The sequence below is a fragment of the Myotis yumanensis genome, unplaced genomic scaffold (genome assembly GCF_028538775.1).
Source record: "Myotis yumanensis isolate MYYU_CA2020_CCGP unplaced genomic scaffold, mMyoYum1.0.hap1 SCAF_12, whole genome shotgun sequence".
In the NCBI taxonomy this organism is placed as follows: Eukaryota; Metazoa; Chordata; class Mammalia; order Chiroptera; family Vespertilionidae; genus Myotis; species Myotis yumanensis.
Window position 1 is genome coordinate 44695857 of NW_027223763.1, and position 27558 is coordinate 44723414.

The 27558-nt window shown below is 43.4% G+C and overlaps 1 protein-coding gene across 5 annotated transcripts in view; it reads left to right on the top strand.

Annotated features, from left to right (window-relative positions):
- KANK1 (KN motif and ankyrin repeat domains 1) overlaps window positions 1-27558 on the top strand; it is a 191124-nt gene that overhangs the window by 154637 nt on the left and 8929 nt on the right. For 4 of the 5 annotated variants that reach the window (XM_070431552.1, XM_070431553.1, XM_070431555.1 and 1 more), the window contains 5 exons: window positions 3449-6124; window positions 21567-21764; window positions 22393-22501; window positions 23642-23884; window positions 25560-25647. In XM_070431552.1, the coding sequence (XP_070287653.1) occupies window positions 3449-6124; window positions 21567-21764; window positions 22393-22501; window positions 23642-23884; window positions 25560-25647 (3314 nt within the window). Of the gene's footprint in view, window positions 1-1436; window positions 1508-3448; window positions 6125-21566; window positions 21765-22392; window positions 22502-23641; window positions 23885-25559; window positions 25648-27558 lie in introns of those variants that run through there. The other variant, XM_070431556.1, reaches the window with a different exon arrangement.

A 27558-nucleotide genomic window follows, 5' to 3' on the forward strand; every position in this document is an offset into this window, starting at 1 on the left:
CCAGAAATGAACCCAGGTCCCTTCAGTCCACAGGCCGTCAGCTCTATCCAAGCATGTCAAACTCGCAGCTGGTGGGCTGCATGCAGGCCGCAAGTTCATGCTTGCTCCATCCACTGAGCCAAACCAGCTAGGGTGGGGGAATATATTTTAAATATTATATTATTGCTCTGAAGATAATTACAGTCTAGTATAGGGAGATAAGACTACCTACATGAAAAGTTGGGAAATCAGTCAGGGCCCTAGAAGTGCCATATTTGTGTTAATGTTTGTAAAGGTACACTAGAAAGCAAGAGATAAAAAAAAAGCAATGACACTGGATATCTCTAATTGTAGAACAATTCATACCGTGGACATCGTTTGTAAAAATGACATATTGAGAACACAGCTTGTAGTTTTTAGTTGCCTGAGCATGAAATTTGAAATTACAAAGCTGTAGGATAGTCTGATTCAAGCAGTATTCGCAAATCATCAATCCTAACCTGGTAAAATTCTAACCTCTACTGATTCCCAGATTTAGGAGCCTTGAGTCCATTTGAGGGTAATTCATTGTGACCATGCCTTTTGTAAACTTCAGTATGTAAACTTCAGTGTGACAGCTAAAGTTCACTGAAAACATGTGATGTAGTTTGTTGTGTTTTAAACCCTGATGTTAAATCAGTGCATTAAATTTTTTTTGGAGGAAAACAAAAAAAAGTTAACCTTTCCTATTGAAAATGCTTAAGTGGGAAAAGTAAGTATGTTAAGAAATAGAAAAATCTAGGAGTAACAACGAAATATTAACAGTTGCCGCTAGATGGCCAGGTGAGTGACTTTCTGTCTTAAATAGTTTCTACCTGACTTTTTTTTTTTTTTTAAACAAACATGTACTACTTTCGTAAATGGAAAAGGGTGTTTACATTTTTTTTTAAAAAGAAACGTTCAACAGTGGCCCAAGCTGAGTGGAGATGCTCGTTAAAGGATAACTTCTTGTCACTGGTTGAGCACCAAGTGCTGGTGCCAGTTCCGCCGGGCTCTGCACCCACCCACCCACCGGGCATGGCCGGCTCGGAGCCTGCAGGGAACAGTGGGGCCGATTGTGCCTCACTTTCGCAGGTGACCGAGCGTCGAGGCCGCCGAGCTTCCACACAAGAACACACACTCGTTCACGGAGAAGGGGCTGGCCCTGCAGACAGAGCCTCTCTGTGGCCCTGGTGAAACTGCTGGCTTTATGTTTTACTTCTGGCAGCCCTGGGAAGAAGCACACACGTTTTCAAAAGCTCCCGGTTTCCTGTTTCCATTAAGAAAGCAGGGAATGCCGAACCCCTGAGGGTGCTGGGGGTGGCGCCACCGAGGCGGAGGGAGCCTTCATTGGTGAACGCTCGGCCTATGGTATCTGCGCGTGGCCGGCTAAGTTTACGCGAATGTGGAACCTCCTTTCCTTATGGGGTGAAGACCCGTGGCCTCGGAGCAACAGAGCGGGGTGTGCAGTGCAGCGGGGCGGGCCTGCGGGGAGCGCAGCGGGCGCCTGGTAGGTGCGCGGAGAGCGGGCTAGCCTGCGGGGCTGGCGGGCCAGCAAATCCGGCCGCCTGGGGGCCTCATCTCGGGGGAATGGGGCTGGATTCCCTGGATTCCCCGGAGCCAGGACCCTGCGGGGGGGGGGGGGGGGGGGGCGGGGAGAAGTGGGGAGTTGAGAGCCACCAGGCTGGTGGTGTCTGAGATCTGTCTGCCTCTGCCTGACACCGGAGCCTGCAGTTTCTCTTCGCTTGTGGAATTTCAGACAGCGCTAGAAACAGGTCCGGCTGCATATTTGGAATGACGCGTTGTCCATGTGGAGTTAAAAGAGAAGGAGAGAGGGATGGAAAGACGCGGTCTTGCTAGCGTGAGCACAGATTTCCAGGCGCGGGCGCCCTGCATCAACTCACCCTTCTTTGGTTAGAAAATGCTGGGCGCTGTGCACCCCTTAAAGTGCTTTCCCTGCGTGGTTTAGAATTGAAAGGTAGGGCCTGAGTTCCAACAGCTGGGACAGTCTGATATTGTTTTAAATCGGGGCACAAAGGACACACAACGTTGTACTCCTCTGCTTGGCAGTCTTCTTGGTGTGCTTTCCTTTCCAGCGTTTCAGAGGAAAGAGGGCGAGCAGGGGCAGGAGGTTTGCTCAGAGCATTCCCATATCGGGTAGAAGTGTTCAGCAGTGGTGGGGTGGGGAAGGGCAGGCTGGCAGCCCAAACTGCTGGGAGTACTGGGCCCTCCACAGGCCTCCGTCGGGGTTTGTATTCCCATGGCTTGTGTGTTTTCACTCACTGCGTTTGGGTCCTTCCCGTAGCTCCGAAAATGCAGCGCTTCTCATTACGACTCTAGGAAGATCCAACAATTTAAACAAACAAAAATGGCCTTGCCTTTCAGCTTGAAATGCATAGCTCGGGCCAGCAGCACGCTCTGTGCCTTGAAAAGCTCTTGTGTTTCCTTTGCGAAATGTCTGGTTTAGGCAGAAGTAGCATTTACCAAATGCCACATGATCCCGGGTTTGGACGGAGGCTTGCCCTTGTTTCCATCCTCCTTTGCATCTGTTTGCATACACCACCGCCACAAAACAGGGTGTTCTTGGGACAGTGGATGTTTTGTCCAACAGAAGTCCAAGTTGGAGAAACTGTTTCCTCTGGCTGGCACGGGGTTTGCTTTTGTGTTTCAACGGGAACACACAAGGTAGAGGTGAAGTCTGTGCTCTGCGTCCTTGCACCCCTGCTGCTGGAGTTCATCACTCGGCTCTCTCAGCGAGGAAGGCTCTCAGGGAGGAAGGCGGCAAGGCCAGTTGTGATCTTTGCAGGTGATGAGGCACTGGGACCCCGTTCAGTAAGGCGGCATGATCTGCACTGGGAGGTCAGTTATGCTAAGTGTGTGTGGTTTTTTGCCTTTTGTGCCTCAGAGTGTACTTTATGAACTAGGAGTGTCAGTGACTGCTATCCTACTTCAAGGGACTGTATACAAAAAAATAAATTATCTACTTGAAAATGCTTTTAAGTCTTTTAATGATTCTTTTAAAAAATAACAATATTTAGTAAGGACTTGCTGTGTTCTTGGCTCTTTAAAATCATTATCTCATTACATTCTTTTTAACAGCTTTATGAGTTAAATGCTGGTATTTTCATCTTTTTGCTGGGGGGGGGGGTAGTGCAGGGGAGGGGAAACTGAAGTTCCCAACGGTTTATTAGCTCGCCCAGCTGTAAAGTTATAGATCCAGGATTCGAACATAGGTCTGTCAACTCTTAACCATTTGTATACCATAAGCGTCTATAGACGCAAGCAGCAGACCTTTTTTACTTAAATTCAAAATACCGTGGCAGTTAACTGGTTAAATAATACCAGCTCGCCACACTGCAACACACACACACACACACACACACACACACGTTAGCTTTTGCATTATGTGTATCCCATAGCATTAAAAGATTGTCTTCTCTTTCTCCCACAGGAAAAGCAGATGATGTTCTAAATGGGGACCATGACAAGGAACAGAGAGATCCTTATTTTGTGGAGACTCCCTATGGTTATCAACTAGATTTAGATTTCCTCAAATACGTGGATGACATACAGAAAGGAAACACCATCAAGAAACTGAACATCCAGAAGAGGCGGAAGCCGTCTGTGCCATGCCCAGAAAGCAGGCCCCCACCTGGCCAGCAGGGTGTGTGGACTTCCACCGAATCTCTGTCATCTTCCAATAGCGATGACAACAGGCAGTGCCCCAGCTTCCTCCTAGCCAGAAGCCAAGTTACATCGACTCCCGTCGCAAGGCTACCCACCCCTCTGGACATCTCACCCACTTTCCTTACCATCCCAGAAAGTCGACAGCTGCCACCACCCTCACCACAACTCCCGAAGCACAATCTTCATGTCACCAAGACACTGATGGAGACCCGAAGAAGGCTGGAGCAGGAGAGAGTCACCATGCAGGCGATGCCAGGTGACTTCCGAAGGCCCAGGTTGGCCAGTTTTGGAGGCATGGGCTCCACAGGCTCTCTCTCCTCCTTCATGGGTTCTGGAAACCACATTCCTGTCATGCACCAGCTTCAGAATGGTTACCAAGGCAACGGGGATTATAGTGGCTATGCCCCAGCTGCAGCCACCACCTCTTCCATGGGGAGCTCTATCCGCCACAGCCCCCTGAGCTCAGGGATCTCCACTCCTGTGACCAACGTGAGCCCCGTGCACCTGCAGCACATCCGGGAGCAGATGGCCATTGCCCTGAAGCGCCTGAAGGAGCTTGAGGAACAGGTACGAACAATCCCTGTGCTCCAGGTAAAGATCTCTGTGTTGCAAGAGGAGAAAAGGCAGTTGGCCTCAAAGCTGAAAAACCAAAGAGCTGCATCCCAGAACGACATCAGTGGTGTGAGGAAGCGGTCCTATAGTGCTGGGAATGCGTCCCAGCTGGAACGGCTCGCCAAGGGCCCGAGAAGTGGCGGGGAATTATACATTGACTATGAAGAGGAAGAGATAGAGAGTGTAGAGCAGAGCACACAGAGGATAAGAGAGTTCCGGCAGCTCACAGCAGACATGCAGGCCCTGGAGCAGAAGATCCAGAGCAGTAGCTATGAGGCCCCCTCGGAGCTCAGGGAGAACGGGGAGTGTCGGCCTCGAGAGCATCGGTCCGTGGCTGCGGGTGCCGACGAGAACATGCATGACATTGTTGTGTACCACAGAGGCTCCAGGTCCTGGAAGGATGCTGCTGTGGGGACAGTCACGGAGACGAGGGATTCTGGGGTGAGTGTGACAGAGGCCATGCTTGGGGTGACTACCGAAGCTGACAAAGAAATTGAGCTGCAACAGCAGACCATAGAAGCCTTAAAGGAAAAGATCTACCGCCTGGAAGTACAACTCAAAGAAACCACCCATGACCGAGAGATGACTAAGCTCAAGCAAGAGCTGCAGGCTGCTGGATCGAGGAAAAAAATCGATAAAGCCATGATGGCCCAGCCGCTTGTCTTCAGCAAGATGGTGGAGGCCGTCGTGCCGACGAGAGACCAGATGGTTGGCCGTCACGTGGACGTCGTTGACTCGTGTGTTGGGACCTCTGTGCAAACAAGTAGCGTAGGCATCTCCTGCCGGCCCCACTGTGAGAATAAAGTCACGGGGCCGGAGCTGCCCATGAATTGGTGGATTGTCAAAGAAAGGGTGGAAATGCGTGACCAGTGCACTGGAAGGGCTGTGGAGACGCGCGATAAGAGCGTGGGTGTGGAAATCAGCGTCTGTGAAACAGGCAGCAACACGGAAGAATCTGTAAACGACTTGACGCTGCTCAAGACCAACCTGAATCTCAAAGAAGTGCGATCGATCGGCTGTGGAGACTGTTCCATCGATGTGATTGTCTGCCCGCCGAAGGAGTGCACCTCCCGGAGCGTGAGCACGGAGCCCGCGGGCCAGGCCGAAGCTGCTGTCATGGCAGTGCCTCATACCACCAGCCAGCACACCAGCACGGCTTTGGAACAGCTGAACCAGTCCACCAACACCGAGACGGCCACCCTCGTCGAGTCCTGCACCAACACTTCCCTCAGCACTTTGGACAAGCAGACCAGCACCGGGACTGTGGAAACGCGGACCGTGGCTGTAGGAGAAGGCCGTGTCAGGGACATTAACCCCTCCACCAAGACTCGGTCCATCGGAGTTGGCACGGTGCTCTCTGGCAGTTCCGGGCTTGACCGGCCATCAGCTGTGAAGACCAAAGAGTCCGGCGTGGGCCAGATAAATATTAATGACAACTACCTGGTGGGTCTCAAAATGAGGACCATCGCATGTGGGCCTCCCCAGTTGACTGTGGGGCCGATGGCCAGCAGGAGGAGCGTAGGTGTTGGGGATGAGCCTGTAGGAGAGTTCTTGGAGGGCCCGCAGCCTCAGGCTCCTTCCGGAATGATGACCGGCTTGGATCACTACATTGAGCGCGTCCAGAAGCTGCTGGCGGAACAGCAGACGCTGCTGGCTGAGAACTATAGTGAACTGGCAGAAGCTTTTGGGGAACCTCACTCGCAGATTGGCTCTCTCAACTCGCAGCTCATCAGCACCCTGTCATCCATCAATTCTGTCATGAAGTCTGCAAGCACCGAAGAGCTGAGGATCCCCGACTTCCCCAAAATGAGTCTGGGTAAAGTCGCAGGTAGGTAGCACTCTGCAGGACCCAGGGATGAGGAAGGGTGGGGACTATACTTCTAGAACCATTCTAAAATGCTAGAACCCTGGAGAAAGCTTTAGAGTGGTCATTTGGTAGAATGATGGAAAACCGTGGCTAAATGTGCTATTTCTCATTGTCTGGTAGCTTCTTTGGCCTCTGCCTGAGGACTCAGGCTAGAAGAAGAAAAGTAAACTAATGCTGGCTGGCCTAGGGGCTGTCTCCTGGGACTGCTGGTTTGATATGATGTCTTCCAGTTATTTATTTAGTTGTTCATTTAATTTAGGCAGGCTTAAAAAGGTCCTTTCATGTTTGTAACACCAATTACCAGTATATTATTTTTTTTTTTTTACCAGTATATTATTGATAAAAAAAACTGGTAGAAAATGTTGTCAATTAAAACTTTTTATGAGGGGAAGGAGACTCCATTAATTCATATTAATCCAGCAAATAATAGATTGAGTTCCTGCTCTGTTTCAAGCATAGGTGTCAGCTCCTGTCCTGACATTCCAGTTGGGGGCACAGGCACTAAACAATAGACCTAGCCCATGTCAGGTGGTGATATGTGCTATGAAGAAAAGAACTCCAGTTACAGGAATAGTGAGTGGTGGTGGTCTGAGTGGGGGCTGTTTGAGGTGGGGTGGCCCAGGAAGGCCTCTCTGATAAGCCAGAACTCTGAGAGAAGGGAGGCCTAGCCCACTGTTTGTTTTGATCGGTGCTTACATTTTTGTCTTCCTCAGCCTTGCCCTTATTCATTGGGATTCCTGCTCACCTCCTGATTTTTTTTTTAATTGACGTTAATAATTGAGAAATTACCCTGGAAGATTTTGTGGCATAATACTTCCCTGGACGCCTCACTAAAATGACTTCCCTTGTTGTTAGTGTTGTGTGTCTCTAAGAATGCATCCTATCCGCCCAGGACGGGGCTTCATTCCTGGCTGCCCTGGTCTCACGAACCAGCGTGACCTGGGGAGGCAAAGTCAGCCTTCCTTACAGGGCATTGTAAAGTGGGGACTGGAAGGGCTCCCATCCTAGAAGGTTGTCACTGTGTTGGTCACTGGCATGTGGTGAGCACAGGGTCACTGTTGTTGTCATTGGTGGTTGTGCTAGTGGCATGTTGAATGTGGTTTCCTTTGTTGATGTGCTAAACCGTAGTGTGAGGTTTGGGAGGCCACTGCAAAGATATTCTCAACTCTGACCAAAGGCTACATGCAAAACGAATGTAAATGCTTCGTGTGATTTGTGTGATGTAGATTAAATTTAAATTTATTTTGATTGATTGATTTTAGAGAGAAAGGAAAAGGGAGAAAGAGACACATTGATTTGTTGTTCTACTTATTTATTCATTCATTGATTGATTCTTGTATGTGCCCTGGCCGGGGATCGAACCTGCAACCTTGGCATATAGGGATGACACTTTAACCAACCGAGTTACCCGGTCAGGGCCCTAATATGCATTAAATTTAATTGTAATGTGAAAATGTCCAATGTTTTAGACTTAACTGTAAGTAAGCCATTAACAAGAATTTCAAAGTCTTTCTGTTTCTCTTTATACGTAGTGCTTCTCAACCTTCTGGCCCTTTAAATACAGTTCCTCATGTTGTGACCCAACCATAAAATTATTTTCGTTGCTACTTCATAACTGTAATGTTGCTACTGTTATGAATCGTAATGTAAATATCTGATATGCAGGATGGTCTTAGGCGACCCCTGTGAAAGGGTCGTTCGACCGCCAAAGGGGTCGCGACCCATAGGTTGAGAACCGCTGCTTTATGGCCTAAAAGTAGTAGTGGCTGACATGGACTGAAATATCTTTTATATCTCCCTAGGTTTCCACTTTCAATACTGAATTAATATTAGCTTTTAGTAACCATGCTGTGGAACAGACAGCTTATTGTAGGGAAAAAAAATGGACATGACCATGACAGCTGATGTGTGTGTTTTTGCCTTTTAGAATCAAAGGAGTCTAATAAATGTTCAGGGGAGTCATTGTAGAGTAAACAGGATTAAAATGATATGTGGACTGAAGCAAGAGTCTTAAGTAACTAATAATATGTCTGTTTCCACGTCTTTTTTAAAAATCATGATGTCAAATGTTGAAGTCAAAATAAAACCCTTAAATACCTCCAGACACAGATGGTACAGTAGGTCATACATTATAAAGGCGTTTTCCTGCCAGCCTTCCTCCCTCTTCCCCAAACTGGGGCTTCTATTTCACATTCTTGCCAAAAATATTCAGCTGAACCGTTAGAGTAATCTGCCTGACACCCCGAACAGCAAGAGGGGGGATAAAGTTGTGTCTGGCTGTGTGACAGTGTGTTTGGGTCTATTTCCAGTCACACCGATGCTCCACACGTCTCTGCTTAGATCTGACCCTGCACAGGAACGCCTAATTAATCAGCTAAAATGCACACGCACCACAGCATTGGTGAACAAACAGTATAAATATATTTAATAATACTTATTGGGTCATAGTGGCAGCTCCCTCGCAGAACGCACAAGAACAGCTTCAAACTATTTCTGTAATCCACATCACGTTTGTATTTTAGACGTTTTGCTTTTAAACTTCCAATGAAGAAGGAATTCGGTCAGGAACTCAACCCAGGGTGTTAAATATTTGTTATCTGGTGTTTGTTATATGAACTGAAAATGAGAGCAGTTTGATCTCTGGTCTAGAGAGAGTGTCAGTACCTGCAAGCTGTGAAGATTAAAGGTGTGTCAAAATGCACTGTGGCTGACTGTGCACACCATATAATAGAGAGTGTTGCTCACACACAACGTTTCATGCCTTTCTCTACCAAAAGGCATAGTGGAGTATAGGAAGGTATTCATTTCAGACTTTGTCTTCCAAATGAAATGATAGGGTATTTGGGTTTGACATCTACCAAAAGGATCATATAAATGATTATGTATGTTATGTCAACCTAATACTTGAGTGCGAAGGAGCTGTTGAGTTTGGGCTCCAAAGCCAGACATTCTGGGATCAAATTCTTTCTCTGCCACTAGGACAACTTGTCTTCATTCCCTCACAGGGTTGAAATGAAGATTTAATGAGTTAATAAGAGTAAAGCATTTGGAACAGCCTGCAGCACTGAGTATATAAATGCTCAATATATGCTGGCTGTCGTTGCAGTTACTATTTTTAGTACTTCCAGAAATGGAAATGTGGACATAGAACAAATTGCCAAACAGAAATTGTGCAAATGATCTTTTGTTTTTAATCCAAATTTTCATCTTCATCATTCTGGCTGGCCATTGCCTTCGTCCCCCAATTATATTATGCCTCCCCAACTAACAATTTTATCAAAATAAAAAAATATATATAGAAAAAAATGGGAAAATACCAAGTAGGAAGAATAAATTTTCAGTTCAGCCTCATTCAGAATCTGTGTGAAAGCCCAAAACGAAGCCAAAATTAAATTAAGTATATTAGTGTCCAGTCTAGGAAATTCTCTTAAACTTGCCTAGGGTTGAAGATTTGAGGGTATAACTTGTTGTATGCACAAGAGCATTCTTTTTAGCAGCATTATTATGCCTAAACTATCATTTTCTTAAAATTATAACAAGTATATGCTCATAACAAATAGCGGTTCAGAAGGCCATAAATAAAGAATGACAGCCTCTCCCTCACGCCCCCAGGGGGTAACCTCGTGTGTGCTTGGTGTACACAAGTGTGTATGTGAGTGGGGCTGTATTTTGGATGCATACTTTTTTAAACAAAAGTTGAATCATACATATTCTATGCATTTGTCACGTAAAAGATCACAAACATTTTTCCTGAATTTGGTGCTGACCAAAGATGTTCTATAAAACATCTTTTTATAGACATGTTTTATAAAACATGTTTTTCATTCCTAGCAATTGAACTTCCATGTATTATTTCTATAGGTAGATAAGTAGGTTGTAATTAAGAATTTAAGAAGAAATAAGTTTCTGTTATCAAAGAAACCTTAGGAAAAGAATGCTTATGCTTCCTGTAAATCAATTGGATTGTTTTGGTTTGAGGAGTGGGTTAATATTTCTTTTCATTTTTTTCTTTCTCTCTGGAAGAGGAAACAGGAGAGAAAATTCTAGACAAATGACGTGCAGTTACAAATACTCTAAATATATTATAGCTGTCTCTGAGGAAACACAAACAAAACTATCTATAATGGTGGAACTGAACTGCCTGCCACATGAGTTATAGAAAATTCATCTCTCATACTCAAACAAAAGAACTGTGTTTTAAATCAGCTTCCACATTTGCTCTGTTCATTATCTCAAGTTTGTTAAAAAGTTTATGAACTTGAAGTCATTCCCATAATTGTGAAAGCAGTTTTGTAGACAGAGAGATGTGAGCCAAAGCAAAGCAGGGAAATAAATTGTTACAAAATACCATTTCTAGTTAGTTTTCTCCTAGTTCAAATAATTACCAGTTACTTGTCCTGGTACCTATTTTTTTAAAATAATAATTGTCTTTTAATTAGTGCTACAATAGCATCAGAATAAGCCAAACAAAATATTGTTGGCACCCTGCAGTATATGTATACTGGCATGAGGTAGTTAGCTGACTTCTGGTACCGGCTGTACAGGAACTTGGAGAATCACTGTAGAAAGGGAGAGACTGGGCTTCCATGTCCTTCTGTGTCATGAGAAGGATGCATTAGATTTTTCATGCAAGGGGCTCTTTCAGCAGAATTTTTTTTTAAATATATTTTTTATTGATTAAGATATTACATATGTGTCCTTATCCCCACGTTATCCCCTACCCACCCCACCCCCACCCCCGCTCATGCCCTCACCCCCACCCCCACCCCCGTTGTCCGTGTCTATTGGTTGGGCCTATATGCTTGCATATAAGTCCTTTGGTTGATCTCTCGCCCTTACCCCCACCCTCCCCTATCTTCCCTCCAAGGCCCGACAATCCAATCAGTGCCTTTCCGTCTCTGGATCAGTCCTTGTTCATCAGTTTATGTTGTTCATTATATTCCACAAATGAGTGTGATCATGTGGTATTTATCCTTCTCTGACTGGCTTATATAGCTAAGATTTGGAAACAGCCTAAGTGCTCATCAACAGATGAATGGATTAGAAAACTGTGGTACATCTACACCATGGAATACTACGCTGCTGTAAAAAAGAAGGAACTCTTACCATTTGCCACAGCATGGATGGAACTGGAGAGCATTATGCTAAATGAAATAAGCCAGTCAGCAGAATCTTTATGCGAAACTAGCTCTTCACCAGACTGCCTATCAGATTCAGCTGGGGAACTTTTCCAAAATTCATGGGTTTCCTGCTGTCATCCACCACCACCATCACCAACCCTATAGGCACACCCAGGCCCTATTTCAGGGAAATATTGTTGGAATAAACAGCCTTAGAGTGAGGCTTCTTAACCTGGGGTCCATAGCTTCATGAACATTTTTGTGTTTGGAATTTTTATGAAGAAAGTGCATAATTTTCATCAGAGTCTCAAAGGGGATAGTGACCCTCAGAAGGATTGAAATTTTAGATCGGTTTCAAACCTTGGGGAAAAGTACTCCAGTCCTGAGAAAAATCCTTTACAGAGTTTAAAATCTGTTCACCCTGTTGGTGAGCCCTTTAGTTGACACATTTCAAAATCTTCCTCTTAAAAAAAAAATTATATATGTATATGTGTATACATATATATATATATATATTTTTTTTTTTCAGAGAAGAAGGGAGGAAGGGAGAGAGGGAGGGATGGAAAGATGAGAGAGAATCATTGATGGGCTGCCTCCTGCACGCCCCTTACTGAGGACGGAGCCTGCAACCCCGGGCCTGAGGGGGAATCAAACCGTGACCTCCTGGTTTCTAAACTGATGCTTTATCGTGTTCAGTGGGTACTAGTGAAATGCACGTGCAGCCTGGGGAAAAGATGCAGGTTTACTTTGACGCCTATACTGTGAATGAATCCTAAAATGTGCAGTTCATTTCTGGCCAAAGCACAGAGATTAGTGGTTTGTGAGAACAAAATGGCTTTGAATCCCTGACGTCCATTCATAAATGACAAAGGGGATTGTTGAGTGAGGATGATGGCTACCGCTGTTTATTCTTCTTCTAAACAGCAAGTTACTCATATCTCAATAAAGATGTCCCAAGTCTGCTCTGTACCCTTCTCCTTTGGGGTCAATTGATAATTATGCAGTCAGCGTCGACTATATGCAAAGTGTGGCACTGCAACAAAGAGAGCAAGTGGTCCCATACCTTGAAGGACTTGGGAAGCCAAGACATATAGCAGAAATATGAATGATTACCTCTGGTGGTATATGTTAGCCCCTAAATAGTGTGCACGTACACAGCGCTGGAATTGTTCAGCTGGCATCCAGCTCTCTGAGGCAAGGGAGGGGACGAGCTTAGGGAGCAGAGGAGGACCTTAGCTGTATCTGAGGAACAGAGCACATCTGCTCAACCCAACTTCAGTTACTGCAGCTTGTCAGTGTGGGTTTTCTGGGTTGCCTTGGGTTGTGTGTAATTAGATGTGGGTGGGGTTGTGGTGAGGAAGAATCTGATTCTTAATCTACTCTAACGTTTTAATTTCTGAGTACCCACTTTTAGATACATTCATAACAGCTGTCTGGCATTTTCTCAAGAAAATATTAAAGTGGCCCTAGAAATTATTAAACTGCAGCTCTGGCCATGTAAGTTTTCATCTCCAGTTCGAGTTGACTATGTTGGTGACCACCTGTAGTAGCATTCAGGTAGTGCTTGAGAGGTGATCCTGGAAACAGAAAGGGATTGTCTCTTCTCCACCAAAGCTACATACTCCCCCCCCCCCCAAAAAAAAAGTCATAAAAGGTACCCAAAATAAGTGATCCTTCATAAATAATCTCTGTCTATTCCCCAAACCCACATGTGGGCTGACAAGGGTGAATTCATGTTCAAGCTCTTTTCTTCTTGGAAAAACTAGAAGTACTATTTCAAATTCCTCTGAATTCTTATACTTTGTGAAAATACCTAAATCATTGAGTGGCCTCTGTAATGATTCAGAAATTTCAGTCCTACCTCTTCTTGACAAGTAAGCTAAATGTTCTTTAAAAATCATATCACAGTGTCTAGCTCAAAATTGGCACCGTAACATGGTTAATTTTCCTTAGCTGTGTTTTCAGAAAGCACTCGACATTGAAAATAAAAATATGAGTTAGCATGCCAGAAGAGCTGGAATGTGTGAACAGAGCAACTTTTAAAATCTATTTTAGTAAATTTTTAAAAATCAACAGATCTAGAAACAAAACACTGCTCTTTACTAGCATTAATACCCATTCTGGGTGAATAAACATCTCAGAGGAAACTGGAGAAGGTGATCTCTTTAAAACTCCTCCAGTTCTATTTTTCATTGAATTATTTTTCTTCCAAATAAGTTTGCTTTTAACATTTCTAAAAAAAGTAAAAAAAAAAAAAAAATGTTTTCAGGTTACTTATTTTTCATTATAGTTTGCCTGAGCTAGTATAACTATCCATACATTCATCACTAAGTATACTTGAGAATACGAATTAATGTTTCAAAGTGGTTCTTATTTTCAAGAAGAAAATCACATTTTCTATCACTTGCTCTCTTAGTCATTACATCTGGTCAAGTCATAAAATGAGGCTAGTGCTTTATTGGCCTTTGTGGCAATTTTGAGTTCATGATCAAAGTTGCCCACTCCCCAGCTCACTCACTTCCCGGGTGAAAACCATTGCCACTTGGTGGGAGTTTGGAGCATCTAGGCCAGAATTCTGAGGGTGCTTCGTGTTACTTCTGTTGTTTTGCCCGTATTGTTTGGTCGTATTTACTGCTTGTCATGGGTTCCTACCATTAGGGGTCCAGGCCTGTTAATAACTAAATTACCAGTAATTCCTAAGAATTCACATGATCCCAGTTGATGGATTGAAACCAGATGGAAGTCTAAACTCTTGTTTTTAGCAGCCGAGTTGTGTTTTTATACTGGCTAATTTAATCCAGTGCTTCTCAGTCCTGGGTGCTCATTAGAATCACTTGGGGAGCTGTTAAAAAACAAACTAACTAATATTTAGGCCCACCTGCAGATAGTTCATTACATCTGTATTTTTAAAGGTGCCACCTCCAACTCAGGTGATTTTGAAAGGCGGCTGAGGTTGAGGCCATTGAATTTTCTTGGCCGCTTTATTTCTGGCTTTCTTGGCTGCACTTTCCCTGTGTTTTACTTAAACACATCAGTCATCTGTCACAGTCTCATGCTAGTGCACGTGTGATCTTAGTGTGCCCTATAACTACAATGGGTCTTATGAGTCCAGACTGCTGTTTGTGGACCATTTAAGATCAGTCAGAGTTTCAGTACCATCTGAGAAACATTTTCTGTCAATAAGGTTATAAATTCCCTCTGATTTCAGTGAATGGGAATTGGTTTAATATTTAATGTTGTTCTTTGCCTTTGCTAGTCAGCCTATACAGAATCCTCGTGACTTTCAGTTGAATTACATAGGCACTTACCAAAGGCTTTCTATTGTCCGGTGCTATTTTAAGCACTGAAGAGCACACCAGATATGAACATGGCACGAAGAGACTCAAGCTTACATTCTCAAGGAGGAGACTCACATGAAACAGAGAAAACGGAGGGCAGGATATATTTTGGTCAGGACAAGGAGGGGAGAAAAGAGGTGTCAGTGGAATCGTGTCATAGGAAAAAACTATAGAGGAGAGAGAATTGGGGCCAAGTCTTGGTTAGAGTGTGGGTAGAATTTAACTGGCAAAGGCAGCCGAAATTGCAGGCCTGTAGAACAATCTAGTAGAGAAGGTCACTGAAGTGGGAGTAATTAAGTCACTAGACCACTCTGAATGAGTAGGCGGTAGTAGCTGAGCAGGAAAAAAATCCCACAGGCAAGAAGAATCTATCCACACTCATCAAGAAGTATCCTCCAGTGCCTGCTTGAGCAGTTGGGCCTTGATTGGAAAAGGCTTAGAAAGCCCTAGTTTACAAAGGTAAGCTGTGTAGAGAAGCGTTGCCTTGGCTAGGGAGATTATCTGGAAGGAAGGGGAGTTGTGGGTTTACTGGGTGGTTAGAAGTGTTCTGTGTCTTAATTTGGGGGGAGGTTACACAGACATTTACCAAAACTCACCAACTCTACACTTAAAGTTTTTTCATTCTATTGTATATAAATTATACTTCCATTTTAAAACATTTTTAAAAGCTGTATTTAAAAAGAAAGAGAACCTATGGATTAAAATGCTTAAAAACCATAGCAGCCAATGGATGTATAGGACTGGGATTCTGATTTAAACACTATTAAAATTTATAAGAGACCATTGGACAGATTTGAATACTGACCAGATAATGTGGTAATTTTAAGAAATTATCCTTTTTTTTTTTAGGTTTGATAGTTTTAGCATTATAATTATTTTGAGAGCTCTTTGTTTTAGGAATATATACTAAAATATTTATGGATGCAAGTGATAGGATCTCTAGCTCTTGCTTCAGAATAATTCTGAGTGGGTGGAGGAAGTAAAGATGAGACCAGATAGCTCTGATCATTGTTGAAGCTGGTGATGTGAACACAGGGATTTCTTTTTTTATAAATAATTTTTTTATTTTTCAATTGCAGTTGATGTACAATATTATATTAGTTTTAGATGTACAAACCAGTGATTAGACATTTATTATGTATCTTATGAAGTGATCACCCTCAATAAATCTAGTTCCCATCTAACACCATACATAGTTATTACAGTATTATTAACTATATTCCCTACACTCTACTTTACATCCCCATAACTATGCTGTAACTCCCAGTTTGTACTTCTTAATCCCTTCACTTTTTCACCTAGCCCCACCCAACCCCTCTCCCATCTGGGAAATGACAATATGTTCTCCATATCTACCCTATGAGCCTGTTACTGTTCTGCTTATATACTTTGTTTAGATTCCATATATAAGTGAAATCATATGGCATTTGTCTTTCTTTGTCTGCACAGTACAATGCCCTCTAGGTTTATTCATGTTGATGCAAATGGCAAGATTTCTTTTTTTTTTTTTTTTATGGCTGAGTCCTATTTCATTGAATATATGCACAACTTCTTTATCCATTCATCTTTTTTTTTTTTAATATTTTATTGATTTTTTACAGAGAGGAAGGGAGAGAGATAGAGAGCCAGAAACATCGATGAGAGAGAAACATCGATCAGCTGCCTCCTGCACATCTCCCACTGGGGATGTGCCTGCAACCCAGGTACATGCCCTTGACCGGAATCGAACCTGGGACCCTTCAGTCCGCAGGCCGACGCTCCATCCACTGAGCCAAACCGGCCTCGGCATCCATTCATCTTTTGATAGGCTGCTTCCCTATCATGGCTATTGTAAATAATGCTTCAGAGAACATATAGATGTCTTTTCGATTTAGTGTTTGGGGATTCTTTGGATAAATACCCAGCAGTGGACTTGCTGGGTCCTTTGTTGTCTCTTGTTATAGCCTTTGTTTTAAAGTATGTTTTGTCTGGTATAAGTATTGCTACCTCAGCTTTCGTTTGTTTGTATCCATTTTCATGAAATATCTTGTTCCATCCCTTTAATTTCAGTTTTTATGCGTCTTGTCTTTCGTTCTGAAGTGGGTCTCTTGTAGGCAGCATATGTAAGGATCTTGTTTTGTTATCCATTCAGCCACCATATATCTTTTGATTGGAGCATTTAATCCATTTGCATTTAAAGTAATTGTTGATAGGTTTTTATTGTCATTTTATTCATATTTTTATCCTTTTTTTTTTCTTCCTCTTATAGAAGACCCTTTAATATTTCATGTAATATTAGTTTGGTAGTGGTGAACTCCTTTACCTTTTTCTTGTCTGAGCAGCTCTTTATCTGTCCTTTGATTCTAAATGATAGCTTTGCTGGGTAGAGTAATTTTGGTTTTAGGTCCTTGCTTTTCATCACTTTAAATATTTCGTGCTAATCCCCTCTGGCCTGTAAAGTTGCTGTTGAGGAATCAGCTAACAGTCTTATGGGAGCTGTCTTGTAAGTAACTAACTGCTTTTCTCTTGCTGCTTTTAAGACTCTCTTTGTCTTTAATCTTTGGCATTCTAATTATGATGTGACCTGGTGTGGGCCTGTTTGGGTTTATCTTGTTTTGAACCCTCTGTGCTTCCTGGACTTATATGTCTGTTTCCTTCACCAGGTTAGGGAAATTTTCCATCTTTTTTTTTTTTTTAAATAGGTTTTCAGTTCCTTACTCTCTCTCTTCTCCTCCTGGCACCCCCATGATGTGAATGTTTGAAGTTGTCCCCAGAGGCTCCTTACATTGTTCCCTTTTTGGGGGGGTAGGGGGAAGGTGTTTGTTTTTAATATTTTTATTGATTTTTAAACAGAGGGGAAGGGAGAGGGAGAGAGAAAGAGAAACATCGATGTGAGAGCAGAACATCGATCTGCTATCTCCTGCATGCTCTCTACCAGGGATCAAGCCAGCATCCTGGACATGTGCCCTGACTGGGAATTGAACCAGCAACATTTTGGTACACAGGACGATGACTAACCAACTGAGCCACACTGGCCAGGGCCTCTTTTTGGAGGGGATTCTTTTTTCTTTTTGCTGCTCTGATTGGGGTTTTCCGATTCTTTGGCTTCCAAATTGCTGATTTGATCCTCTCTTTCATCTACTCTACTGTTGATTTCAGCTTAGTGTATCCTTCGTTTCTGACTGATTCTTTTTTTATGTTTTCTACCTCCATTATTATGTTAACTCTTTGTTGAGGTTCTCGCCAAGTTCATCTATTCTTCCTCTAAGTTCATTGAACATCCTTATAACCAGTGTTTTGAACTCTGCATCTGGTAGATTGCTTCTCTCCATTTTATGTATTTCTTTTCTGGAGTTTTTCCCCTCTTCTTTCATTTGGGACATGTTTCTTTGTCTCTCATTATGGCTGTCTTGTTGTGTTTGTTTCTATGTATTAGATAGAGCTGCTATGTCTTCCAATCTTGGTAAAGTGGCCTATGGGCTCTGTAGGTATCCTGTATGCCCAATGGTGTAGCCTTCTTGGTCACCCAAGGTAGGTATTCCACTTGTGCTCCCAAGCCCGCCCCCCCCCCCCCCCATGTGGGCTTTATGCATACTCCTGTTGTAGTTGAGCCTTGATTGCTGCTGGCATGCCAAGAGAAGGGCTCACTTCAGCAGAGCTCTGATTCCCAATGAGTCCTCCCATTTGGAGTCTGCCCCTTGAATGTGTCGCTCATGGAGGTGGTTGGGTGGTACTTCAGCATGGTCTGAAGCTGTCCACCAGGTGTGCTGGCTCTGGTCTCCCGAGAGGTGCCAGGCCAAGGTCAGCCGCTTCCTGTGCCCTGCCTGGAGCCACCTGGCATGAGCTACAAAGCGATCTGCAGATGGCTGCTACATGTGCTGGGATTGGAGGTGCCCAGGTAAGGCCAAACTATGAACTGAGGCTGGCTGCCAGCATGCCGGGTGTGGGCTGTTTAGCAAGAGTTTGGGGGCACTCCAAAGCCAGATGCTGCTTATTTGGGGTTTGTGAACCTTTGAGAGATTTTAAGAAAGTCTGTAGCATGTGAACTGAGACAGGCCATTTGTATGGAAAAGCCACTGGAATTGGCTTGGTGGGCCCGCAAGTTGGATGGAGCATGGTCTCACCAGGACAGGGGTAACAGTGTTAGGCAGGTTAATAGAGAGACACTCAGACGTGGTGCCCTCCTGCCAGCTGTAGGGGGAGGGCTCAGCAAAGGAACAGTGGCTTCTGCCAGGAGTTCTGTCTGGAAAAAAGCTGCCCTTCCAACCCTCCCCCCAGACAGTCCAGTTTCTCCCTAGATGTTTCTGGCACCTTTCCAGCTGCTGCCCCAGTGCTGCATGAACATGGGGATTTCTTGTACCATCTACTTTTATGTTTAAGATTTCAATAATAATAATAATGATAAATGTATTTGCATGTTAAAAATCATTGTTCTTGATTATGAAAATGCTTATTGAAGGTGTTTCTTTAGGAAGAGTGTTCTGGCCCTGAGGGTTTACTATGGAGACTTTAGAGGTTACTGTAGTAATTTCAAAGTAATGATGAATGTACTTGGAGGAGGAATGAAGATAAATGATGATAAATCCCCTGTTTTGTTTATTTGCTTAAAATAAGTCAAAGGCATTTTAGACATCTTATATTTGCTGCAGGGAGACACATCAGGTTATGGGGCATTAAATAACATTTGGAGAGCTGCATTCAGTATTGTATGTGTGTGCTGAGGAGGGAGGTGGGTTTGTAAAGGAATTACCAGGAGGTACCTTCAGAGCTAGAGGAGGGAACATTGTGTTGTTGATTAGTGGACAAAGTGCTGTTCACAGAATTACAAAAGGTGACTTCAAGTCACTGAACCTCCCTGGCCTTCAGAATTCATAATCTCTCACACTGAACATTTTTCCTCCCTCTACCCCTTTTTTTTAATTACAGTATTGTTTTAAACTAGTAGTTTCCAAAGTGGGGCATCTGCATCAAAATCTCTTGTGAATGTGTCAGTGTGTGTGTGTGTGTGTGTGAGGGGGGTAGGGGGTGGTCAGAAATGCCCAGATCTATAGAATGATTTTCTGGCAGCAAGTGCCTGGGAATCAGCATTTAACAAATACCCCAGATGAACCTATGAACAATGGAGTTTGACAAGAACGGATTTATAGGCTATCATGGTTCTTTTTCTTCTGATTGCATCAAAATGCAATCAGTACTTAAATTTCTTCTAAGAATCTACGGTAAGGGATTTCAAAGCTTTTCTTTTCAAGAATGTTGTGATCAAATTCTTATCATGTGACGTTATTGTGCGTAGATTTCAATTTTGTGGTTGTACTAGTAGCTTATGTTTGTAATGCATAATTGAGAAAATAGAGACACAAAGAAGAAAAGATTATAAAAACCCATAATTCTTTAGCCTTACAAAAACAGTGTTAAATAGGTTTGTTGCATATCCTTCCAGACTTTTTCTAATATGTATTCATATAAATATAATTATTTACCAAAATAGCCTATTTTATTAAATTTTTATTAGTTTTATTCTCATGTAATCTTAATCTTTATAGCCTATTTTTAAAACTCATTAACACATTATGCTCATCTTTCTATGTTAATAAATGTCCACCTACATCAACATTTTGAATGGCTGCATGACATTTCTTTGTATAAATGTACCAGACTTATCGCATCTGTTTCTTACTGGCGCTCTGTGATATTCACCTCTTTTTATTGTTTTCCCCATGGAAATTGGGACTATCCTATTTTTTTTGTACATCTTCAGTATAAAGTTTCTAGAAATGAAATTGCTAAGTCATTTGATAAAAGTGCACAGTGAATCAATGTTCACTGTAGGAAAAATAATGACACAGGGAAAAGTTAAAATCATCATAGCTTTCAGATAACTTTTCTGTTTTTGTGTGAAAATATATTAACATGTTTTAATAGGATTATACCATACATAGAATTTTAATATCTGCTTTTCTCATTTAACCATATATTGTAAATATTTTCCCATGTTAGCCATATTGAAAATTCTGTGATGTACCTATATATATTAATTGCATAATACTTCATCCAATTTTTCTGCTTCAGTCAGAAAAAAATATTAAGTACCTAACATACACAAAAGCAATCTGGTAGATGTGGTGAGAGAAACAAAGTTGATTAGAATTGTTTGGTGTCCTTAAAATATTTACAGACTAGAGGGGAGTCTAACTCGGTCACACAAATCACCCAGTACCTTGTGTTATAGATCCTGTAAGAGGGTATGAAGGATGGGCTGTGAGAGTTCAGAGAAAGACAAGTTATTTTTCTTTAGGGAGGTGAGGGAAGGCTCAGAAGAGGACATGATGCCGGGGGGGGGGGGGCTTGACCATGTGGAGGTGGGGAAGAGGAGCATGCCAGGTGGAAGAAGAGCCTATCGGAAGTAGTTCCATCTATTGGGATGCAGTTCCCATCCCAGAAAGGACCACAGGTATAGAGGGAAGTAAACTTGGAGAGGAACCTTGGTGCCAGGTTGCAGATGATCTAGAATATCTGGCTCTGTGTTTCCTGAGTGATGGGGAACTTTTTAGGTTTCGTTTTAGCTGAGGTAACGATGGGATTTGAGCTGAGCGGGAGTGTTGCTCTCAGCGGCATGCGGGAGGGGGCGGGGGGGGGGGAGGAAGTGGGCCTGTCAGGATGCTATGCCGGTGGCCCAGCATAAGGCTAGGTGTAGCAGCCCGAGCAGAGAGAATGACAAGCTTCGGATACACTAATAAAGGAAAAGATTTAGAGTCAAGAAGGCCTTGGGGGTTTGCGTGTGGGTGGCTTGGATATAGTTCCACTTATGCAAAAAGAAATTGCGGGGGGAGGGGTGGTGGGAGGGGGCGGGGGGTGGTGCACTTAAGAAAATGATGAGTTGCAAGAATCTTTTTATTTTTCAACCGTTTAGCCCATTTTGTTTGGTTCCAGCATTACACACTTCTCTACCCTTCTCCTTCCTGACAGGAAGTAATTTGGAATACACCTGTAGGTGTGGAGGCCTACAGTCAGGAGGACCGTTAAATACGCAGACATCCCGACATGGACGGGAGGTGGGGTTCACAGAAGGAGAGCCCGTCTGCAGCCAGGACACCTTCCCCGCTCAGGAAAACACGCTGTCTGCAGTGAACCTGACAGATGACCAGATAGCTGCTGGCCTCTACGGTAACCTTCCTCCCGCCCAGTCCTTCCCAGCATCAGCATTCCAGGCCGGCGGCGCCCGCGTTCCAACCTGGTGTCCCTGTGCCTTATAAACTCACCTGGAGGCAGACCTAGCAGAGCTTTAGGATTACTAAAGAAAGAGCTCTGTGGTCCCTTTAAGAAAACTCACCTGATGTTATGAAGTAGAAAATATTTTAAACAGTGTTTCACTCTTTCACAGTCTGGAAGGCATATATTTTCCCCAGGTTATTTCAGCTGAAGAAAAGTTATAATAATAACCCTTATTTTAGTGCCGAAGTGGTTTTTGAAGATCAAATGAGACACGACATCACTTTATAAACAGTGAAGTCTGATACACACGCTAGTTGTCGCTGCTTTTGTTATGTCTGGAAGTACTAATGGTTTTTCTTTTCCATAAAGAACATTATTAAATGGAACTTTGAATTTTTTTTTGCATGCACACAGTTTTCCAATGAGTTGTGCAGGCTTCTCATATATAGATGCCAAGGTCTGTATTTACATGAATGAGGGGGGAAAAACTAAGTGTATGTGAAGAAAGATTACCTATTCACTGAACTTGTATGGGTATGAGTTACGTAAATTTTTATCGCCTTGATTTATGTTTTCACAGTATGTGCAAGTAATGAAAGTACGCTGAAGTCCATCATGAAGAAGAAAGATGGCAACAGAGATTCGAATGGAGCGAAAAAGAATCTCCAGTTTGTTGGCATTAATGGAGGGTAAGGAAAGATGGTGGTACCAGCATTTATACGTGGTCTTTCTGTCTCCTTTGCCTCCTGCCTACTCGAGTCATATCCAAAGGCGCCCAGCCTGGGATGCCGCCGCGTCTTGGTGATGGAAGACTCCCTCCTAAGAAGGGGGCACTCGGGCTTCTCTCCTCTCCCCCTCTTGCTATCTTTTTAGGATATGTCACTCTTGAAAGGAAACCTGATGAAGCTGAGCCATTTACATCTTCTCACCTTTGACCTGAAAAAAAAAAAGAATAGTCTTCAAACAAAAGTAGCAGGTTTCCTGCACTGTTGGACACCTTGTACTTACCCGTATCTGAACTCAGACACAAACAGAAAGAGACTGAGGGCGTCACTCCGTGGCCAGCGAGAGTTGCCCACTCCTTCAAAATGGGTGGTTTTCGCTTGGCGCTCCGTGTTTGCAGACAAAACTGTAGGGCCTCGCCCCCGAAGAGCAAACCAGTCCTGCTGTCAGTTCTTTGCTTTCTCAATAGAATGTTTACTAGTTGTTTGTTCCTTCTCTTCTAATTGGCACAAGTAAATAGCTAAGCCTCTTTGTCTTCCAACCATTAAATCAAATCAATCTATAGTGAAAGGATAGAAAAAATGAACAACTGCAGACCTAGTTCTTATATGATAAAGTTTCCTGAGATTTATACTAAGCAAGAGGTGCTCTCTATCTATAGTAACAAAAGTGTAATATGCAAATTAGACCGGACAGCGGAACGACCTTCCGGACAAAGCCAGGGCTGCGAGGGCCGAAGCCCCTTGCATGAATTTCGTGCATCGGGCCTCTGGTGTGTGTGTATGTGTGTATATATATATATAACATATTTTTCCTACAAGTGGTATACCAGTTGGTAATGCAGGTTATCCCTCTTAAGTCAGAACCTATTCAGAACTACCAGGCTTTTAAATAGACCTTACTTTGGACTGCTCAGTGTAGGGCAAGCATGTTAAATAAACGAGGCATGCGGCCCACCGGTTGCAAGTTTGACATGCTTGGTATAGGGTCTAAACACACTGGTGAGACTTCTGGAGTCAGTCCGCAGCGTTCCCTTCATAGACGTTTCTGTCACTGGGTCTTGATGGGCACACCTTGCATCTCCTGAACTCCCGATTGCCACCTAGGTATGAGACAACTTCAAGTGATGATTCCAGCTCAGAGGAAAGCTCTTCTTCCGAGTCAGAGGATGAGTGTGATGTCATTGAGTACCCTCCCGAGGAAGAGGAGGAGGACGAGGAGGACGAAGACACTCGGGGAACGGCGGCAGGGCACCATGCAGTTGATGTGGAAGGTTGCAGGTCCGCCAGGGTGGAAGATGAAATGCAGGTTCAAGAATGTGAACCTGAGAAGGTGGAAATCAGAGAGAGGTGTGGTACATTCCCCTCCCCTCCCTTCACCCCTCCCACGTTTAATGTACTTTGGCAATAGAGTTGGCCGTTTAGGAGATTTTGCAGTTGTATCCATTTGTTTATTAGTCTTTTCAATCTCCAAAGGAAAGCTAAACTTGATCTGTTCCTCAGAGATGCATACATCTTGTCGTGATATTGATAAGTACCAGTGTAGAAGAAGGTGATCACTCTCAGATCTCTTACAGTAGCAAAGAGAACGACTTGATGTTTTTGGTCACCTTTATTTCCTTCAACTTTAAGTATTTGTCATCTAATGGTGTACTTGGAGCCACCATCCACAGAGCTATTAGCGCCTCTAAGGTTTCCATTGTTTGAACAACTCGCCTTGTATTTAAAAGCATGTTAGAATGCTTTGTGTCAGCACATTTCTTTTAAGGTTTTAGATTTTACCATTAGTCATTTATCTTTTTTAAAAATATATATTTTATTGATTTTTTTACAGAAAGGAAGGGAGAGGGATAGAGAGTTAGAAACATCGATGAGAGAGAAACATCGATCAGCTGCCTCCTGCACACCTCCTACCCGGGATGTGCCCTCAACCAAGGTACATGCCCTTGACCGGAATCGAACCTGGGACCCCTCAGTCCGCAGGCCAACGCTCTATCCACTGAGCCAAACCGGTTATGGCTAGTCATTTATCCTGATACACTTCTCAGTACTGTTCTCACAGGAGCGTTGTGTGTGAGAGGGACAGTTTCTTGGCCTCAACCAAAGATCACATTTACTGTAAAGGTGATGTAACCGGTCACATGGCTATTTTTGGTTGTGCACTGAGTGATCGGGAACACTGCAAGAATGGTTTTTGGAAATATCATAAACAGCAGCTGAAATATCAAGTAAACACTGGTTGGCTGAAACATGCACACAAAATGTAGTAAATTTTAAAGACTTAGTAAATACAGCATCAGTGCCTATAAAACAAGAGAGAATGAACAGATGGAAATTTCAGTGTGGTTTTTCACTATGTGATGCAATAAATAGAACATTTTAGAAAGCTTGCCTTTTTTTAAATTTGGCAAGTGAAAGCTTAACTGTATTAAGACAAGGTAAGTACTTTTAGTTTATATGTCCAAGTATTTTCAAATGGCGCGATGTCTTGTCATCTGATTTTTTAACAGCTTTATTGAGATATAATGTATATATCATATGTCCTCTGATTTTTAAGTTTACACTTCACGTGGGTTCAACAAACACATCCTGGGTCACCAAATGTGAGTTCAGACGTGTGGTTTACTGGTCGGTGTAATGGGTATGTGGTAATTCAGGCCTCTTCAACCCCATAAGAATAAGAAATACTTTTAAGAACTCAGAACAAAAGGAGTGAAAAATATCCAAATGTTCTTCCACAGTAATGTCATACAATTCAAACTGATGAGGCCTAAAGCTACTCTCATGAAAAGCCATGCTCTCTGGTGATCTCTGGTTGGAGGCGTTAGCTCTGTATCATAGCATCAGCCCTTGGCCAGCTAGGGACGCCTGGACTACCTCCAGGGAAGCACCTTGTACCGAGCAGTGAGCTTGGCTCGGCGTGGGGCCTCTTGTCTGTTAAAGTGTTACAGAGTCTGAGATAAAAATGCCTTTCCTTTCATGGCCAATTGTGAGCTGCTTTCTTTTTATTTTTCCCCCCTTTCAGGTATGAATTAAGTGAAAAGATGTTGTCCGCATGCAACTTACTGAAAAATAACATAAATGACCCCAAAGCTTTGACCAGCAAGGATATGGTGAGTCTGATCTACAGTCACTGTCCCCAGTCTGTGCACAGTGCTGCGTGGACACGCTGGTCACGGCAGCTGTGGCCTGTCCCTGAGTTGTTGTTGTTGCCAGCATGCTTGCCTCCAGACTATCTCTAGCCTGTGTGGGCAGGGCGAGCATCCTGCTGCCCCGCTCCCTGGGTCACACTGTGAGCCGTTCCCGGAGGCCCAATCTCACATCTCCTCCTCGACCCTGTACTTTTCCCGGGGGCGGTGCATCTGTGAGGCATACTTGCACGTGGAAGGCAGGGCTGATTGCAGTCACTCGGCACCTTTCTGCGAGTTCTGCTTCTACTTACAAAACCTTGTGATCCAGGTAGCAGCATCCCAGATGTTTTTTTTTATGTTAGCATATGTGTGGGTTTGTTTTTTTTTGTTGTTTTTTTTTTAAAGAAAAAACCTATCTGGGCCAAGGTCAGCATTCCTTTCAATTATGAAACTGCATATTATGTTCCGGTGTGGAATGCAGGCTGCCACTATTTTTAAACTTAGAAATAACTGCACTGTCGTCATCCCACAGTCTGAGAGATTCAGAAGCAAACAGCAGAGAGGCTGATGGTTGCCGTAGTCAGCGCGAGTGGCAGATGTGGGACAGAGCCGCGTTCCCGTGGCAGTGGTGAATCCGACCCATTGCCAAGTCTGTCGCCCTCTCCTGCGTTGGTGAGGTCGATGTGTGGCTGCTTTCCTAGGTCAGACCAGCCCTCGTGTTGACAGCTCTGTTCAGTGTGCTGAGAAAATGTAGTTTTTTGTGTTGTTTTAGATAGTAATGCGCAGCTGAATCTTTGCATTTTAGCATTAGATTTAATAGGAAATTTTATGCTGGTTAACTTAAGTCAGCAGCTAGTGAGAGAGTTGATTTATAAGCCTCACAGCATTAGAGAGTTATGAAACCAAAATGTTTAGGGCTAGAAGGGATTTAAGGAATGATCTAACCCTGGAGAGGCAACTAGATTTCCTTCCTGTACAACAAGCACAATCTGAAGAACTGGTGGTGACTGTCACAGGCGTGAGAAGTGCATGGGCGTGTGCCTACGAGGCCTCTATTCTGGTTCATCCTGCTTTAACCAAAGCCCAAAAGATTATAAGTCTTGTCTAGAGTGGCAGCTACTAGTTAGTGCTGGGGCTAGATTATACCTGTCTTGAGTACTGGTTCATGTTTTTTTGTTTTGTTTTTTTAATAGGATATTGAAATATTTGTTTCTTTTTTTCTTTAATATATTTTATTGATTTTTTACAGAGGGGAAGGGAGAGGGACAGAGAGTTAGAAACATCGATGAGAGAGAAACATCGATCAGCTGCCTCATGCACACCCCCTACTGGGGATGTGCCTGCAACCAAGGTACATGCCCTTGACCAGAATCCAACCTGGGACCCTTCAGTCTGCAGTCTGACACTCTATCCACTGAGCCAAACCAGTTAGGGCTTTTGTTTTTATCCAAACTAAATCACATAACCTTAGTATATGGTATTTAAAAAAAAAAAAAAGGATGGTGTCTCATATTTGTGTATGCTGCTACGGAGACTTAAACTTCATCAGAGCCAGCCAAGTCCTGACATTCAGTCAGTGTCCTGAGAGGAGTGTGGCAGTGACGTTTACGGAAGGAAATACTCCATAAAATTCCTGGCCAAGGGGCGGACATTGACTACATGCTGGACTCTATCAGTGATGCACTAAATGCCGGTCTGAACCTTTGTCACAAATAGCGAAACCATGAAACATCACTACAGTGTTACTATTTCCCACTACATTTAAATTGAACTTAAAACTGGTGCTTTCAGGCCCCTGATTTTTTAGCCATAATATATTTTTTCTTTAATCTGGCTCAGCATACTAGGCCATGTGGTCTTCCGGGAAGTTTTCACATTTCTATGACCCCAGAT